Consider the following 17,272-nt stretch of genomic DNA (forward strand, 5'->3'; position numbering starts at 1 on the left):
TGACATTAAATGACAGCTACACAGTTTCCTCCTCATCATCAGCTGTTGCACTGACAACAGGCAGATTTTCCTTCAGCGAGATGTCATCCACCCGCTTAGGGCCGCTGTCCTCGGGTTCCTCAGGTATGGATGGGTCTGAGTTACTGATCACGTATCCTGGGAGGTTGGCGTGCATGCTGATCATGGGGGGACCTGTGCTGTGATAAGCACGGCTTGAAACAAGTGTGGTGGAGCGTGTGGAAGGGCCGGCCCCTGCCAGGTGGGAGTGGCTGCTGGTGCTGTTGTTGTTGAGGCCAACAACGACGGAGCCGTAACGGTAGCGACCGCAGACCATCAGGCTGTCCCACTCAAAGGCGAGGTTCCAGCGGGTCCATGTTTTCTTTATCTCTGTCTGGACCTGTGGGGATGGGAAGAACAACAGTAGGATCGGAACAGTAATTTAGCCAGGTCAAAGTATTATGACAAAATGTTAATCAGCAAATCAATATGGCTTTATCGGTAATGTATATGTGTGTATGTGACTCAGGGTTTTCTGTTGCTTGCAGCACAGAAATAGACATACAGCAAAAAACAAGGACAACAAAGCTAAACATTCAACTACTATGCAAAGATATAAATACACTGTTGCCCATAAAGTTGGAATAAAATGTTTTTTTTACCTCTTCTCATGAAATGATTGTGACAATGTGATTTATTCCTGATAAATAAAGTGTATATCTTCTCAACTTTACTGATCAAACTCTTCCAAACATATCACAGTGAAACTTAAACCACGATTAACCTTTGCAAACTGTGTATTCAGGCTTTAACAAAATTGGGGGTATTGAACAATTATTTCAACTTTATGGGCAACAGTGTATATACATTAAAAGACAATATACATAAGAAAAAACAACAATGAAAACTGAGAACAAGAATAAACAATAGTACAATGGTGCAGAGTGCAAACATGCTGGAATAAATATGGAATGATTATTTTAACAGGTTACTTCATATACAGGTAGGTGATTATGACAGGGTATGAATGTATACAGTATATACAAGGTGCTTAGATTTCTATTTGACAGTGTGATGTGCAATAAACCATAAACAACTGGAAATCGTTTTTCTTTACACATATTTTTCTAAATAAGAAAACCATGCGATAGTTCATGCTCACGACGTGATGACGTGTATTCCAACGTAGGAAGCGCAGCGAATACCCGCGGTCTACATTATAACATTTTTGTTGTGTACGCTTTATTCTGGAATTCTGCAAACACATTAGTGGAAGGAAACAGTGCTCTGGGACATGTTGAATGCGTGATATGAAAGTGTAACTCCTCGGGTTTTATATGCAAAAAGAATTATTGCTCTATCTTATTCTAATTTTTTTTATACCAGCATTTTTTTAATGATAACCCAGGCTATGAACTCTTGACCTGGAAAACAGGGTTACAGGGTTTCAAACAGCTGCCTTCTAGCAATCGCAGAGCAGCAAAAGCGTCCCGCTGGGCTCATGACTTTAGCCATGTGACTAATGTAAGTCCAACATTCACTCACCTCCTGGCTCTGGTTTGGTCTCCACCAATTCCTGAGAAATAATATCATGGTTTTGAACTTGCTAGATGTTTGCTTTTTCCAGAATCACATGCATTTGTCACCTCTATCACTGTCAGCTTGTTCTCCGCACACAGCTGCCAAGTGTTCTCTGCTGACAGGCTGATGAAAGACTTGACAGTACTCTCTATGTGTGGGCCATACGGCTGAAGCAATGCATTGAGAGCAGCTTGTTGAGAGTTGAGCTGTTGAGTGTGGTGTCAATTTTAAGTATTGACTGACAGCTGTTCACATCACTTGACTCATTTGGTGTTTGTAAGTTCGAGGGGTTGTTGTCACTCCAAAAGGCCCTCAAGGATGACAGAAGTGCTCCACAGGATTAAGTGTGGATCATAAAAGGCAAGAGAGAAAAAGCATATAAGTATAGAGATTTTTCCCCTGGCAGTTGAAAGGGTGTGTAGTGTAAAGTAGTGTTTAAGGTAATGGGGGGGAAACAGAGCGGGATTGACTGATATAATGACAGCACTTTGCATCACAACTTTTTGGAGCGGGCAAGAAATAACCATTATAAAGTGCCACTTTTTACTTTTTCAGCCTGCTCCTCAGTTATGTCACTCAAGTAATCCCACCATTTTCAATGGCCATGATTAGTATGACACCAAACTAATTTATTTTATTGTGTTCTATTTTAGTTTTGCATAGTTTATGCTTCCTCAGTATGATCAGTACCCTTTGGGGAAAAAAAAAAAATCTACTCACCTCTCCGTTGCAGTAGCAATAGATAATGGACACAAAGAAACCCTGAAAGGCAGAGATCAACATACAAGTTGTGAGCTCACGCAAACGTCATAGACTGCACATATCATTCTTATCTGAGTACAGTACAAATGTTATTGACTCCCAGATGAAGACCATGAGGATGTTCCAGGTCACCAAACTCGCCTCAAAAAAGAGAAAGAGACAGATGAAATGGCTTTCTGTTCTCACCTGATTCACCTCGTATTTCTGCTTCCAGATATGAGGGAGAGACACATTGTCCTTGTAAAAGTGACGGATTTATGGGAAGATAGGAAGGTGTGCGCCCATGTTTTTGCATGCATGTGTGTGTGTGTGTGTGTGTGTGAGTGAACGCCTTGCTGTACATCTTTGCTGGTGAGAGACAACCAGACGATCTCTGAAATTAAGCTGCTCATGTTCCAAGTCCATACATGGATGAAAAGTTTGGATACTACTGTGCTAATTTAATAGAAAATGTGGAAATATGCAGCACCAAAGAGCAATATCAAGTGACTGCTGGTTCTGCTCAATTACCTAATTGGATGTCAAAATCCAGCTAAGTTTTGATTATTCATCACAGGGTAAACCTGGGGTCAGGTAACACTCTAGCATAGAAAAGAGAGTGGGACAAACTGCAGGATAATTGGTGGGCCAGTAGATGATTATAGCCTCTGGGCCTCCCAGTAGTTTGATCCAGCTTCACGTAGTGCTCAGCACCTGCTAACTTAACCTGCAACACTCTGTGTTTTATAATCTTTCATTTCATTGGGTTGTGGTTCAAGTTTTACTCTTTCATAAAGTGTATAATTTACTTATTTGTTAATATTGAATGTACAGGAAAGGAACACCCTACCCTCCAAGGAATCATTAATTTTTTTAATAAGTGTCAGTCTGAGCATCAGTTTGCATTATGATCTTTTCATGAAGGCACACATGGTTCTTATCTGTAGGTGCTTTATATTTGTTGGGTAAAAGACACCAGATAAATAACCAAACTCTGCTGACAACAGATTGGGGCTCTTTCTTATGTCTGGATTCATTATTGCTCTTAAATTTGGCTGTGTTATTCCAGGCTCTTTTTCATTTCAGTGCTTTTAAAGTTATGTCAGAGAGCATCGATTCCATCATGTATATGGATCTCCATTCTTTTTTTCACTTATTTCCATCACAAGCACTGTTGTGGGCCCTCTTCCATTTATTTAGGCCTCCTGGCATTTGTATATTCAGGTTCAGACTAAAGTATGTGTGTCATCAACAAAATTAGTCCATAAATCAATAAATTAATAGAATTTTGTTTCTCTGTAAAGGCGGTAGATATTGAAATCAAAGGTGATCCATGGACACCTGTAATGAAATGTACTTTGCTTATATTTCAGCTGTTTTTGAAAACTGCTGCCTGTGTCTGCCTATGTTTTATGTGTTATTTTCACACAGATGCAAGGATGCATTCATCAGTCACATCCCACATTTTTGCAGTTGTCTGTCTGGTAATAATGTGGTTTCAAACAAATGCGGTCATGCTGAGAACATGAAGTGATGCAGCTGAGGGTTGGGTTTTTTTAGCTCATTAGGTGGCTCAGTGCAATTTCGGTCCTCACTTTGGCATAAAAGTGTTTTTGTTTTGTCTCTGGCCAGCATTACAAATGCAAACACAGAGTAATTTTTTGGCCTTTGCTGGCAGATGTGCACTCCCACAGGCATCTGCAAAATAACAAAAACCCTTTCATTTGTGTTAAATGTTCAAACGATTTTTCTCGTTTTTGCTGTAACTTATTTAAATTAGCAGACATTTATATGCACATCAAAAATAAAGTTGCTCATACAAAATTATGAGCGCTCTGCAGTTTCTAATTAAAAAAAAAACATCTGCACATAATTATGCATGAGTCACCCATTCAATAATGACAGATATCATCCCACAAGCATCAATCATATCAGGTACATCTTTTTTGATTTCTATCCACTACACTGGTACACTGTTCCACGCTGGAGTCTCTGCTCCTTTAAAAACTGATTAACAGTCATTTCATTTAATCTATAAAAGATTTCATATTATCTCACCCCCTCCCTCCAAAGCCACTCCCATCTTGTAAATTCACTTGTAGTCATAAGATACTCAAATGTCAAATGATCTTCACCCAGTTATGTTATTTATTTAAAAACTTTTCATAATGTTTGCGAGAGTTTATTGAGCTAAAGCTACATATTATAGAGCAGAAACTGTAGAGAACATAAGTGATGTCTCACAAGAATCCTGTTTAAAGATTACAGAGGGTATGTAAGGCAGTGCATTCATCCTGTTATGTAGCCTGTAAACAGTGTTTATATGTGATTATTCATTCGAACAAAAGTCCTCATGGAGGAAACGACAAGTTATCACTGTGATTATCTCTCCCCGTTTTCAGGGGCGTAACAATTGCTGTCTGGCTTTTATGAGAATAAAATATAAAAATATAATATAATAATAAAGTATAATGAAAAATGCCCCTAAAATAAATAGGATACCATTCCCTTAAACTGTGTCAACTTTTATCATTGGCGCTGATGCTCTAAACCAGGGGTGTCCAAACTACGGCCAGCGGGCCGATTTTCATTGGCCTGCAGGAAATTCTAAAAATGTATTGTAATAAGGCCCACACACATGGAACTTGCACTGGACTGTATTGTACTTCTTAGTCTCACCGCTAGGTGGAGTAACTGTCTTGAACGAGGCAGCTTTTCTATAAAATGAGTAATAGAAGAAGAAATGTGCTACAGGTGACCCAAAATGGCGGAATTAAGGAAACGTAAGAGAGAAAGTGAGTGTAGAAAGTTTCAGACGTGGTGTGCGATGAGAGCACAGCTAATAACTAATGAAGATCACTTCTGCATTACGGAGGAGCTGCTTGATGTTAGCAGGCTAAAGAGCACCACGACGGGTGAGGATGTTTTTGAAGCTGTGCCAGATGCAGTTGGCATGATCGGAGTTAAATGGGACGAGCTGTGTGGAGGTACGACGGATGGGGCTCCAGCTGGGACAGGCGAGCACAAAGGAATCTACGGTGTCCACCGAGGGGCAAGAAAGTGGAAGTAAGGCTGTTGATTCTCATTTTATTATTAAACCAACTGTTGAACTACCACAGACGGATAACAGTAAAGATCTTTTAACAGCCAGCCTGGGAAATGGGACCATGGTAAATATAAAAAATACATATTATCTTAGCTAATGACTCAATGGACAATGTTTAGTTGCCAAGGATTAAAAATAAATATATAAACTAAACAATGAGAAGTGCCTAAAATTATATAGAGCATACTAGTAACTAATGACACTTGCAAAAGACTACCATTGACAAAACATACACAAATTCTACATGTCAGTCAGACGTGTTTTCTCCAAATGGAATTTTCCATGAAGTGAGAAGAGAATTAGTGCCTTTTTTATGTCTCCTGTAGTGACATTTGATTTTCTCATTTCCTGATTCAGTCTTTACATAAAATCAATTACGATAGCTTATTGCAATTATAGGTACACAATTACATACTATAGGCAGAAAAACGTACTGAACATTTTATACGCAAAGGTCAAAAGTAATTCTGATTATGAAGTCCAATTTTAGTTGATACGTAGGAAAGGGTATGGCCACACATTTTGAAATTGCTCATTTAAATATAGACAGAGCTGAGTTATGACACAAAATCAATCTTATTATCAAGCTGCTTCACTGAATAATGTGTGCAGTCTTCACTCTGGCACCCACATTCATTTATAGAAGATTAGAGTTTGTTAGTGGTTAGGTTACAATGAAACAACCCATAGTAGGAGACAGGGACGACTCAGACCACTGGTGTATGTGTGTTAACAAAATAGTTTCAAGTTCATTTGTGTGTGTTTGTGTGCATGTAGTTGTGTGTGTGTGTTAATGGTGGTGGAGGAGTTACTGTGCTGACTTTGAAAGGTTTCCTTGTTGAAGTGTTTTAAGTTGTGTTCACCAGCACAGTAAAAAGATTTTCACACAATGCATCAGGAACTACAGTGTTATACTGACATAGGATTTGATGCAAAACGTTCAGCATACATTACACGATTAAAGGGTCAGAAAGTACCTGAAAGGAGTTGAAGAACAGCTCACAGTACATGCGGACCTCCCAGCTCGGTCCCTCAAATGTGTGACGCATCCCAACAAAGATGATGTAGTGGATGCCAAACACCAGCACTAAAACAAGGGTGGACTTCGCCAGTTTCCTACGGAGACACACACACAAACACACACATTGACGTAGATATGTATACAGAGCAGACCCTAGCTGCTTTCTATTTTCGTGGCTAATGCCAATATCAGGATTTGAGAATAATAATCATTGAATAATGGCATGTCTTTTATTTATTTATTTTTTCATTATACATTGAACAATAAAGTTGTGATATTAACATGTCTTTGGCAGAATGTATTGTTTATTAATGAAGATGATTATAAGAGTGCATTTCACTGAAAAATAGGTTATTTTAAGAACAACTGATGAAAAAATGAATAACAAAATGTAATTAAGTGGAAACAACAGTGGTCACATAGTGGCTGTTTGCTAATTTGAAACCTGTCTTGATATATATACAGTATTTGTGGTTGGAAAATATGCAGTTTGACATGGCATGTCATGGCATAACTTCAAAAAAGTATTAACTTCAATGAACTGAAATGTAGCTTTCTTTGTTGAGAATGAAAGCAACAACATTTGCTGCAGCATATTAGTTTTAAGGTATCTGGATTAATGAATTCTAACACTCAAGATGTTCAGATCAGTGACAATTTTTATCCCCCCCAGTCTTTCATTTCAAGATTTTCAAGATTTTAAACTTTTCCTGCAGGGAACATAATTGTACTGTTTCCTCAGCTCTGTGGCTACTAGACATTTTTTCAGCTCATTGTTCAGGCTTTATATCTGGGGAACTGCATCATAGAGTTTCTATTTACCAGAACATAGGAAAAGCTTTTGTTTGCCAACTTCAGTCAGACTTCAGTTAGTTAATCTACATTTATATGGGGGAATTTTCCCTCTCCAGGTTCAGGCAGAGATGTCATTCAGGCAAAATGTGAAACTTAAAGTTGAGAAGCCCTGTCTCTGTCTTAGCCCTGTCAAAGGCACCCTCTGGATAAGGAGTGACATTGTAAGATAGACTGTCGGAGAAATGTGCTGATGGTGACCTGGAAATTCACACAACATGATCTGGGGCAACATGAATGGTCATAGTTCCCTGTTTAGAGTTCAGAGCACCGATGGACCACTCACACATATCTGTGGTACATGTTGAATGACTACATTTCGGCATGTAGTTATTTTGGCATGCCTTGCAGGGGCTAAAACACTGATCACGGGAAGCAGCCTTCAGAACTGAAGTGGCATCAGGCTGTGTTCACACTGAGGGCTGTTGTCTCGGTTCTCCTCCGTGGGGCATCAATAAACATTGCTGCATAAGATATCAAGGTGTCCAGCAAGCCTTTACTCAGTCAGAGATAACCAAATCTGACACACATCTTAATCAAGAAGTGGCAGATATTTGAATCAGACATTCAGAATACAATGTTATCACACTGGAGGAGGGAAGAAGTGTTACGTGTGAGATCCTTTTGAGCAATATCTCAAACCGATGAGCATTACAAACGGGCAATGTTCACCTGTGAGCCATCCTGGCCAACTGATTTACAAGCAAACAGTGTCAGTGCCATCAAACAGGTGCAGCTAAAGCTCAGAGGAGATGATGCAGTGGGCTGCATTTAATTCTTTAAATTTATGAAGACCATCTGGATCAGATCAAGCACCAGCTCAGAGATGTAATCATCCTGATAAATGTGATGATGCCTGACGGGGAAAACGGTGTTTTTTGTGTTTGTCCATAGAAAGAATTGCAATATCTACTCTCCCTGAAAGTTCAGCTAAGCTTCATCATGTAAGAGGTACGTAGAAGAGAGAATGTGCCATTTCATACATTGACACATTTATGTGAAGTCGAGATACCAACAAAAGAAAGTAAAGGGAAAGGAAGCACTGACTGTGAATACCACTTACAAGCACTGAGATAGATATTTGATATTGTTTAAACCTAGTTACCAGCAATATGATAGTTCAAGTATCTAAGTTGAAAATGAAAACTTTTCATAGCTCCAGCCAGCGCTGCACTCAAAGTTGAGGTCTCAGAATGAGCATTATTGCATGTAGTGGCTTATGTTATTGCAAAAGTATTGAAAAGATTACATAAAATGTAGGAATCCAGGAGTATGGTTACTCATGTAACATGAATATACTACTTAAAATAATTTTAAACAGACAAACCAAATATGTTCTTCTGAATTTTAATCACACGCCTTCAAACTGCTTACCAGGGATTGCTAAAAATGTCTATTGTAATTGCTAAAAGCATTGACACCGACTGCAAATTGCATCTTGGATTGCTGTACTCGCCAACTAGGCTGCACCTTTTACTATTCTTTATTTATAGCGTTTATTTCAGCCCCGTAAATCAATAAAATGCATGCAGGTATTTAGTGTTGTGGCCTGGTTGAAATAATGTTTCCATTATTCGACTGACAACATTTATTATGCAAATAGTGAATTTAAATTCAGATGCATGTGACAATTTAGTGCTGGCTAGTGCTGAATGATTTCTCCGAACATAACAACCTGTTGAGAATCGCTGCAATTCTGTTGCAAATATTTTGAATGAATGCTTACAGTGTAGTTTCAGGCAATTTACATTTCATCATACAGATGTGGGTTGTTATGGTTGTCAAAATTGCTCCTGTGAAGAGGACGGTGACCTTTTGCAATGAATTTTCTTTGCCTATCATCTTTTCTGACTGATAGTCTGCTCATCTACACAAAGCAACCTTGCTACCAGCATTCAATACAATACTCTTCTTACAAAATACAATGTAATTACAATGTCTGTATCTTACACATCGGCACCAGCACCAGCAGGGGAGAATAATAGTGATAATTGCAGGTTTGAAAATGCTACAACGCTTTATATAGACGTTCAGTCTATTCGTATGTGTGTGTATGTATCTATCTAGATGTAATCTAGTGATCTGTGATCTAATGTAACTATATACACATGAGGGAGCTGGGTTAGATCTAATGGTATATGCATGTATACAATGTATACAAAGTACAAGCCTGCTTAGGACTGTATGGACTGACAATATGATGATGATGATGATGATGATAATGATAAATGCCAAGATAATAATTCAATACTGTTGTCAGAGCTTGATAATTCACACATCTGCTTTAAATCTAACACAGCTATTACCAGTTTCATTAGTTGTGGCTGTGCTAATTAGCTTTCATCATACCAATGTTTTGACACTTCTATACTGTACTGTGAAACTTTTCCTTCAGACACATTGTTAAAACCGGTCACTTGCTACATACATATGGGTCCTTCATTTTCCAGGTAGCCAGCTAAGTTAGCTTCACATAGCATTCTTAGCTTACAGGAAATGAGTCTGAGGTGAAACATCCCAAAAATTTTGCACATGGTCCACCTCAATAAGTTTATCCACACGTAATGTTCAGGCTCTGGTTGTTCAGTCCTGTTGTATCATGTATGTTTAAACATTTACAACTGCCTCCCCGTAAACCGTTCACACTGTGAGCTGCGATACATTATAAAGGCACGTCATTCACTGGTTGCCAGTTTTAGATTAAACAAATGTAACATGGAAGACCGTTAGTAAGTAGCATTACATTAGCAACAATAAGTACCAATTGTAGCTATGTAGGGTTGCCTGGTCATAACCACTATTAACTGTGACAATGAGAAAACATTCAATCTTTATTTTTTAACGAGTAGTACACGTATTTAAAAATCTTGGAGAGGAGGAGGGGCCACTCTCTGCGGGTATGCCAGCAGAACAGGCTTATCAGACTGTGTAAGTAAACATAGGACCAGTCCAATCAGCACCATGACAGATAGGACACAAGCCAGGCTCATCAGGCTGTCCTCTGCAGGTGAATTCATGTTATCTTCATCAATGATGACATGAGAGGGAAGAGAAAAATATAGTAGCATCATGCCAAGGTCCACTTCCATCAGCAGATGAATCATAGGCTATCTACAAACAACATAGTTATTATGCGGGGCTCTTATTCATAGGCAACGTTTTCAATGTATCTCTTACCTTAGTGTGTTTTCCACTTGTACTGTGGTGCTGGGTTTCTGTGTTAGTTGTTTTTTTTAATGATATTCGTGAACACATATTTGCTGTGGCATCCATTTTTGACACAGTTAACAAAATTGGTTTCTCTTTTATGATACAATAGAAGATGCTTTAGATGTTTCTGTTATGTTTGGTTTTAAGGACAATGCTGATGTTGATAATGCATTATAACCAGAAAAGGTGTTTGTGTAACCACACCAGACCAGGGTTTAAAAAAAAAAACCTTGGTCATTGTGATAAACCCTGATTGAGAAAATGGCCAGAACAGCGCTAGTTGGTAGTCCTGCAGTCAAGAGGTCAGGGCAACCTGTTGGCTAGTGTGTCTTACAGGACTGTCTGTCACCATAAGTCTAACCATAACTATACCTGTACTAAAGCATTGTCTGGGTGAGTACTTGATTCTGATTCGCTGTGGTACGGGTTTGCTTACTGAACGTTTCACAGACTCGCATACACTAACATATACTCGTGGTTGTCTCGACAACCAAAGCAAGGAACAGAGTCTCAGATTACAACACACACACACACACACACACACACACACACAGGGGGAGTGTAACTTCTCTCTCTGCTCAGGTCGACATTACTCCAATATATCTTTAGTAAATAGTATAATAATTTAGTTTATGTATGTATGAACTTCTCAGTACTTAACTGGCCCTTTCTCACTCATTCCCTTGTGAAGTTGCCATCTGCCTCATGTGTTTGCTTTCAAGCCTCAGTATTGTGTCAATCTATTACCTGTCCTGAACTTAATGGACTTTGGATTCTTGCCAGCTCCTTGTTGGATTTGTTTGCCTGTGTTGGAGTGCCTTCCCAGGTGTTGACCCTTGCCTGCCTCATGACTCCTTAAACCCACGTACCTCTACTTTTTCTAAATAAATCACTGTACTGCATCAGCTGCCTTAGTCGTCAGCATTTGGGTCCTATTCCTTGTATTCCTGTTGTCATGACACATAAAGCAATCATCTGGCAAGGAATGAAACAGACACATCCTGGTTATTGGTTAGATCCTCGATCTCAACAATACAACCCTCCATTTTGTCACCATCTCTAATCAGTATAATCACTTAAGAAAGTGTTAACTGAACACAACATCTTGTTACATTTGATGTGTATTTTTAAATGTTCCGATGTCAGACAACACATCATATAGTATAAAACAGCGATTTAACTGTGGTTCAAAACCGTTGTCTGTAAATCAATGTGAACTGCAGTGTTTAATACACTAACATAGGCATAAATGTATACTAAATGCTGAACAGTGACAACAGCAATATTGTGTGCTTGGCTTTGCTAACTTTTAAAATGAGCGCTAACTGAGATTGGTAGGAGAATTTTGCAGCACAGCTGTTGCACACCTACAGCGCATCTACTGTACGTCAAACTCCAACCATGGACATGAAGTGAGCCGCTGGTTTTAGAGATAAGCACAAACCTGTATTGTTTCCTGGTGTCGTACCTCCCTGCGTTTGTCTCTCGAATTTTAGTGGCCAGCACTCTAACGATGTTCACAAACAAGATGAAGTTAAGCTGTAACAGAAGAACAGAGATGGAGAAGCTCTTAATTTATGAAGTACATGTAAGTCTTCTTAGCTCCTGTTACTTTAATTGCCATGTAGGCTTTCATACCATGGATGAACATCTACATTTTCAAGAGTGGATCCAAACTTGTCATTCATTAGTATTCATAAAAGACATCTTTATATAAGTGGGGGTCCAAGATTAGTGGCAGGCAAGAGGAGATATAGGAAAACCTTTCATTTAATAAACACCTCAAAGTGCCTTTTACTGCAATACAGATGTCAGGGGGTTCTCAAAGGAAGTCACACAGCAATTCAAGTGGGCAAATGCTGGTGCTCTTCAGATGGAACTGGTTGATCTCCAAGCAGATGTGGCCCTGAAAGAGCAGTTCAGAGGAACTGACCCTGCCACTTTCTGGCTCCAAATGGACTCTGAGACCGCTTTCCCAGGTCTGAGGAAAGTAGCCCTGTACATATTGACCATGTTTGGCTCCACATACAGCTATCTCCACAATGAACATAATTAAAACTAAATATCGTTCCAGACTCACCAGTGAGCACCTCCACATGTGCATGAAAATGGCCCTGACACCATTCAGGCCTAGGTTTAAAATCCTGGCAGGACAAACTACAGCTCAATTATCTCACTAAGCAACAGAAAGTAGGGGAGTGGGATATAAGAGGGAAAGAAAGATAAACTGTAAAATTGTTCGATTGTTAAGATTTGTTGATTTATATATTGTAAAGTTGGTTGAGACTGTTCAGTCAAGATGTGACAGTTAAAGAAAAAGGGAAAAGCTGCTGCTTAAGTTTATTTTTCTCAAATCATGAACTTTATTTGAAGATGCAGTTATTCAAAAACTATTTTATTAATTTTCTCTTACTTCTAAATGCAGACCTTTTTCTTAATGAGACAAAAATGTTCTGTTTACTTAAATGTTAAGTGACAATAAATATTGTCAACATTTTTTTGAATCATACTGAATTTATTTCAGTTATTGATTACATGCAGACATTGATACAACTACTAGGCTACATCAACATATATCACGCTAGCTCAAGTTGGACATTATGATTATCCAGACCTTTGCTTTAATGAATTTTCTCTGACTGGACCTTTTTGAATTTTAGAATAATAGAATAACCCTGCTGTAGGGCATTCAAACTATAATGGGTCTGATAAAGTTGGTGCCAGCTAGCTCTACAATGATCTAATTCACAAAAATGTGTGTGTGAAGTACAACTCTTCTCTTTCCAGCTGCCTGCACTCAAATGAATCAAAATCAAATCAAGTGCAGGCAGCTGCAACAATGAACAACTACACTTACAAAGAATACATATACAAAGAAGCATTTCACATTTGGAAAGATGGTCTTTTCATAAAACTGGGCAGTCTATGCTGTAGAGATGCACAAACATGTTTGAAATTGGTACAGAGAAAGAAGAGGAGGCTGTTGAATTTGTTTTTGCTGAAGAGGTAGAAAACCTACAACTACCAGAATGCACACAAACCCAAGAATATTAGACAGCTGGAGGCCGTTGCCCACGAGGAATGGGTTAAGATTCCTCAGGAACGCTGTTAGAACCTGGTGTCTGGCTAAGCATCACTTTTGCAGCAGGTCATAACAGCAAAAGGTTGCTCTACTAAGTACTAAAGATGCTCGTCAAGAAGGGGATGAATCATTTTCACAGTAGTCATTACATGTAGCATAATGTGTTGAATTTGAAGACCTGTACCACCTGTAATATTAGTTGTGTTGAGCTATTTCAAATTGCTCTTGTTTGAGTTCATTGATCACAGCGTCCTACTATCCTCCATCCTTTCAGACTGTAAAACTAGAAGGACAAATTAATGAAAGAATTATTCATGTGATTTATGATTTATATAATTTTAAAGTGCTGTATAGAAACCTTCTCAGGAATAATTATCGGTACATTTCTCACAACACTTTGAGCTCTGTGTATCTCAAGGATGAAATAAATATTGACTGGATGAAGGTTCATTTTGTGAACAACAATAGAAGCACTTTAGAGGGGTTCACATGCCCATGTTTCTGTTCTGTGGAGTCAACAGCTGAAACAGCAGCTGAAAAAGAAACTTTATTGAGACCGAGGCAAAGTAATTAAAAAAAAATCCAAACTGAGGCTTAAGTTTTCCACAGCCATGTCAAACTCAAGGCGAGCGGGCCACAACCTGCCCACGAGATAATGTGACTATTAACAATAGCCTGCCAGTAAATAGCACTCCCACCACTCATACTATAAATCCCACAATGCTCTGAACAGCTGCCCCATTAGTCAAGATTCGTGCAGCAACCCCTCCTCCCACTGGTATAATGACACACCGATCAGTCAGCGGATAAATGCATCGGTCAGCGCTGACCAACACTTAAGCTAGCCGCCAAAATAAATGGCTAAACGAAAAGTGGACTTTGAAAACAGGGAATTTCAAAACAGGTGGGAGGCAAGTTTGGCTGTTCAAATTCATATTTCTGAATAAAACATAGTCACTTTTAGACGGTTCAATAAATGTTAAGCCCGTTTGGCCCACGACTGTGTTTTTGATTGAGTTTGACACCCCTGGTCTACATGATCCTTTCCACACTAGGTGCCGCTTGGATGAGCTTGAATGAGAATATAATAACAAACAAAAATGCCAGAATACACATACAACAAGCCAAGTCTGACTAATCTAGGTATTTTACCTAAAGCCAGAGCTCCTCTGTGGTCGCATTCATTTGACATGAGTGAAATGAATTTGCGTTCATTCTCTATCTCCCTCTCATCTTTCCTTTATTATCATACATAAATACGCAGACAAAGATTGAAATGGACTAAAGCAAGTATGTTTGACTGTCTGTCTGTTTCCCGGCCCTCTCTGTGTGCCTGTCATTCAGGGTGCGCATGAGAGCGTGCTGTGGGTGAGCTCTGGGACCTCACCAACCCGACCGAAACACCAAGCACACATTCTCTTTCCTCACACATAGTCCACATTCTCTGCATTTAGCGTGCATTGACCTGTGGCTGTGACGCTGTCATGAGTATTGCAGTTGGTTGCTAAGGATTCAAGTCAGAGTACATGTTGTGGCCCCTTAAGTATTCTCTTCAGATGTTTTGTAATTAAAGTGAACACTTTCTGCCAAGCACTGATTTAATGTCTTTATATTTGAGGCCAATATCAAAGTAAAATTGTATGAATCTCTCCCACGGGTGTGTGCGCTCCATTGTTGTGGTTGTTCCCATGATGCCAAACTGCCTTGGAAGTACATTGACCAAAATGCCAAAGTATTTATCTTTTTTTCCACCTATTTATTTTATTATTCCTCTATGTGCCCTTAGGGGCTCCCTATACTAATGTCATGATTCAGATTTGTAAATTAAATGAAACCATGTGAGTTGACTTATACCGCGAAAAGACTGATAAGATTGACATTGTGGGGTCCCTTATAAACCATACAGTAATCAAATTATCAATTAATCTATCACACGTGTATTACCTAGTTCCAATTGAAGGTTTATGACTCCAGATACCAGGTTCTGACAGCTTTCCTGATGAATCTTAGCCCATTCCTCATGGCCTATAGCCTCCAGCAACCACCTTCTTCAAATCCTTGGTGGACTTTGAGGTATGCTTGGGATCATTGTCCTGTTGGAGGGTCCAGTGATGCCCAAGATTCAGTTTCCTCACAGACGGCATGACGTTTTCTCCTGGATTTCCTGATAGTTGATAGAATCCATCTAGCCCTCCAAACGCTGGAGGTTTCCAGTGCCAGAAGAAGCAAAGCAACCCCAGAGCATCACAGAGCCACCATCATGCTTCACTGTAGGCAGGATGTACTTTCCAGCGTCTGCCTCCAGACATACTGCTGATGCATAGACCTGAAAAGTTCCAGTTTTGTTTCATTGCTCCACAGAAAAGAATCTCAAAACTTCTGTGGCTCATTTATATGGTTTCGAGCGTTATGGAACGACTTGTCTTGTGCTTTTGGGTCGACAGTGGTTACGTCTTGGAGTTCAAGCATGGATGTAGGTTTACAAATAAGGTGCTTGACTTGAGATCGCCACAGTTGATAACAATTCAACCACAGGGAGACAGGAATGAAAGGGTTTTCTAGACCTTTCACCCCACAAATGTCACCCTTGTGGTAGTGCCAGATGAAAAATCATCAAGTCTGTAGGAATCATCCTCTGGGGAGAGTGAATGGACAAAATTTCATGGCAGTCAATCTAATAGTTGAGACATTTCAGTCTGGACCCAAGGGGTGGACAGAACGACCGACTGAGATACTGTCCTCCATAAAGCCATGCTGCTGGTGCGGTTACAAACCAATCTAAAAATGTTCTGTTCACTCAATTCCTGAGATGTTAAGCTCATTTCCTACTATGATATATTTTACAAGGACACAGAAGTAATAGCTTATTTAATTCACAGCATTAGTGCATGGGGGTTGTTGAGCTGGCTCTACAATAAATAGTTTCTTTAGCTCAATACTTTCTTTATCCTCAGTAGATAATTTGTCACAGCCTGCAGTGCATTCGTCCTGATAAAGCACGGCGGTTTCTAATCACATCTTTCCAATCGCAGTGTGGTAGCAATTTAATTCATGCCACGGCTCAAGTCAGAACACGTCTTTCAGCACACATGTATTTCTTCAGTAGTTTGCTCATAAATTCATATATCAGGTTTTGCAAATATGGTGCATACAGCAAGACACTGTATGAGCAAACCCTCTCTATCGTCCTCTCTCTTTAATGTGTGCTTTTATGGCAGGCTCTAGTGCTAAAATAATCCTCAAGCCATAGAGGAGTGTTGCACAGTATAGAGAGTAAAAGACAAAGAGGGAGACTGTTGTTCCTTCTTATTGATTTTAAAGATTTGCATTGGCAACAAATACTGCTGCTCCATGCTATGAAGCTCATTTGAATTTGAAAAGGGGGAAGATAAAGAGAAAGAGCATGTTCTACATATTCATCACTCTACACTGGATAACACGAAAGTAGACTTTCTCTGTGCTGAATATTTTAGTTATTTACTTGATGCTTCAACACATCTATATACTCTGAAACTGGGTATTAAAAACGACTCAGCCTTATTAATGATTTGTCCTTCCTGTTCTTCATAGGGATCATTAAAAACAAACATGTTCAACCCACTCGGAGGTTACTGCTTGTCTTGGGGTTAATTGTGCTCAGATGTTTTTGCTCTATTTGGTTATGCCCTCCTCTGGTGCAGGT

General features: G+C 39.3%; 1 protein-coding gene across 1 annotated transcript in view; it reads right to left on the bottom strand.

The window, feature by feature from the left end:
- Positions 1–16: 16 nt before the first annotated feature.
- Positions 17–17,272, bottom strand: part of pth2ra (parathyroid hormone 2 receptor a) — a 42,281-nt gene continuing 25,025 nt past the window's right edge. The window contains exons 10-13 of the mRNA XM_070838023.1: positions 11,953–12,047; positions 6,403–6,541; positions 2,299–2,340; positions 17–397 (exon numbers count right to left, since the gene is read on the bottom strand). Of these exons, the coding sequence (XP_070694124.1) occupies positions 17–397; positions 2,299–2,340; positions 6,403–6,541; positions 11,953–12,047 (657 nt within the window). The remainder of the gene's footprint in view (positions 398–2,298; positions 2,341–6,402; positions 6,542–11,952; positions 12,048–17,272) is intronic.

The sequence above is a fragment of the Pempheris klunzingeri genome, chromosome 10 (assembly GCF_042242105.1).
Source record: "Pempheris klunzingeri isolate RE-2024b chromosome 10, fPemKlu1.hap1, whole genome shotgun sequence".
NCBI lineage: Eukaryota > Metazoa > Chordata > Actinopteri > Acropomatiformes > Pempheridae > Pempheris > Pempheris klunzingeri.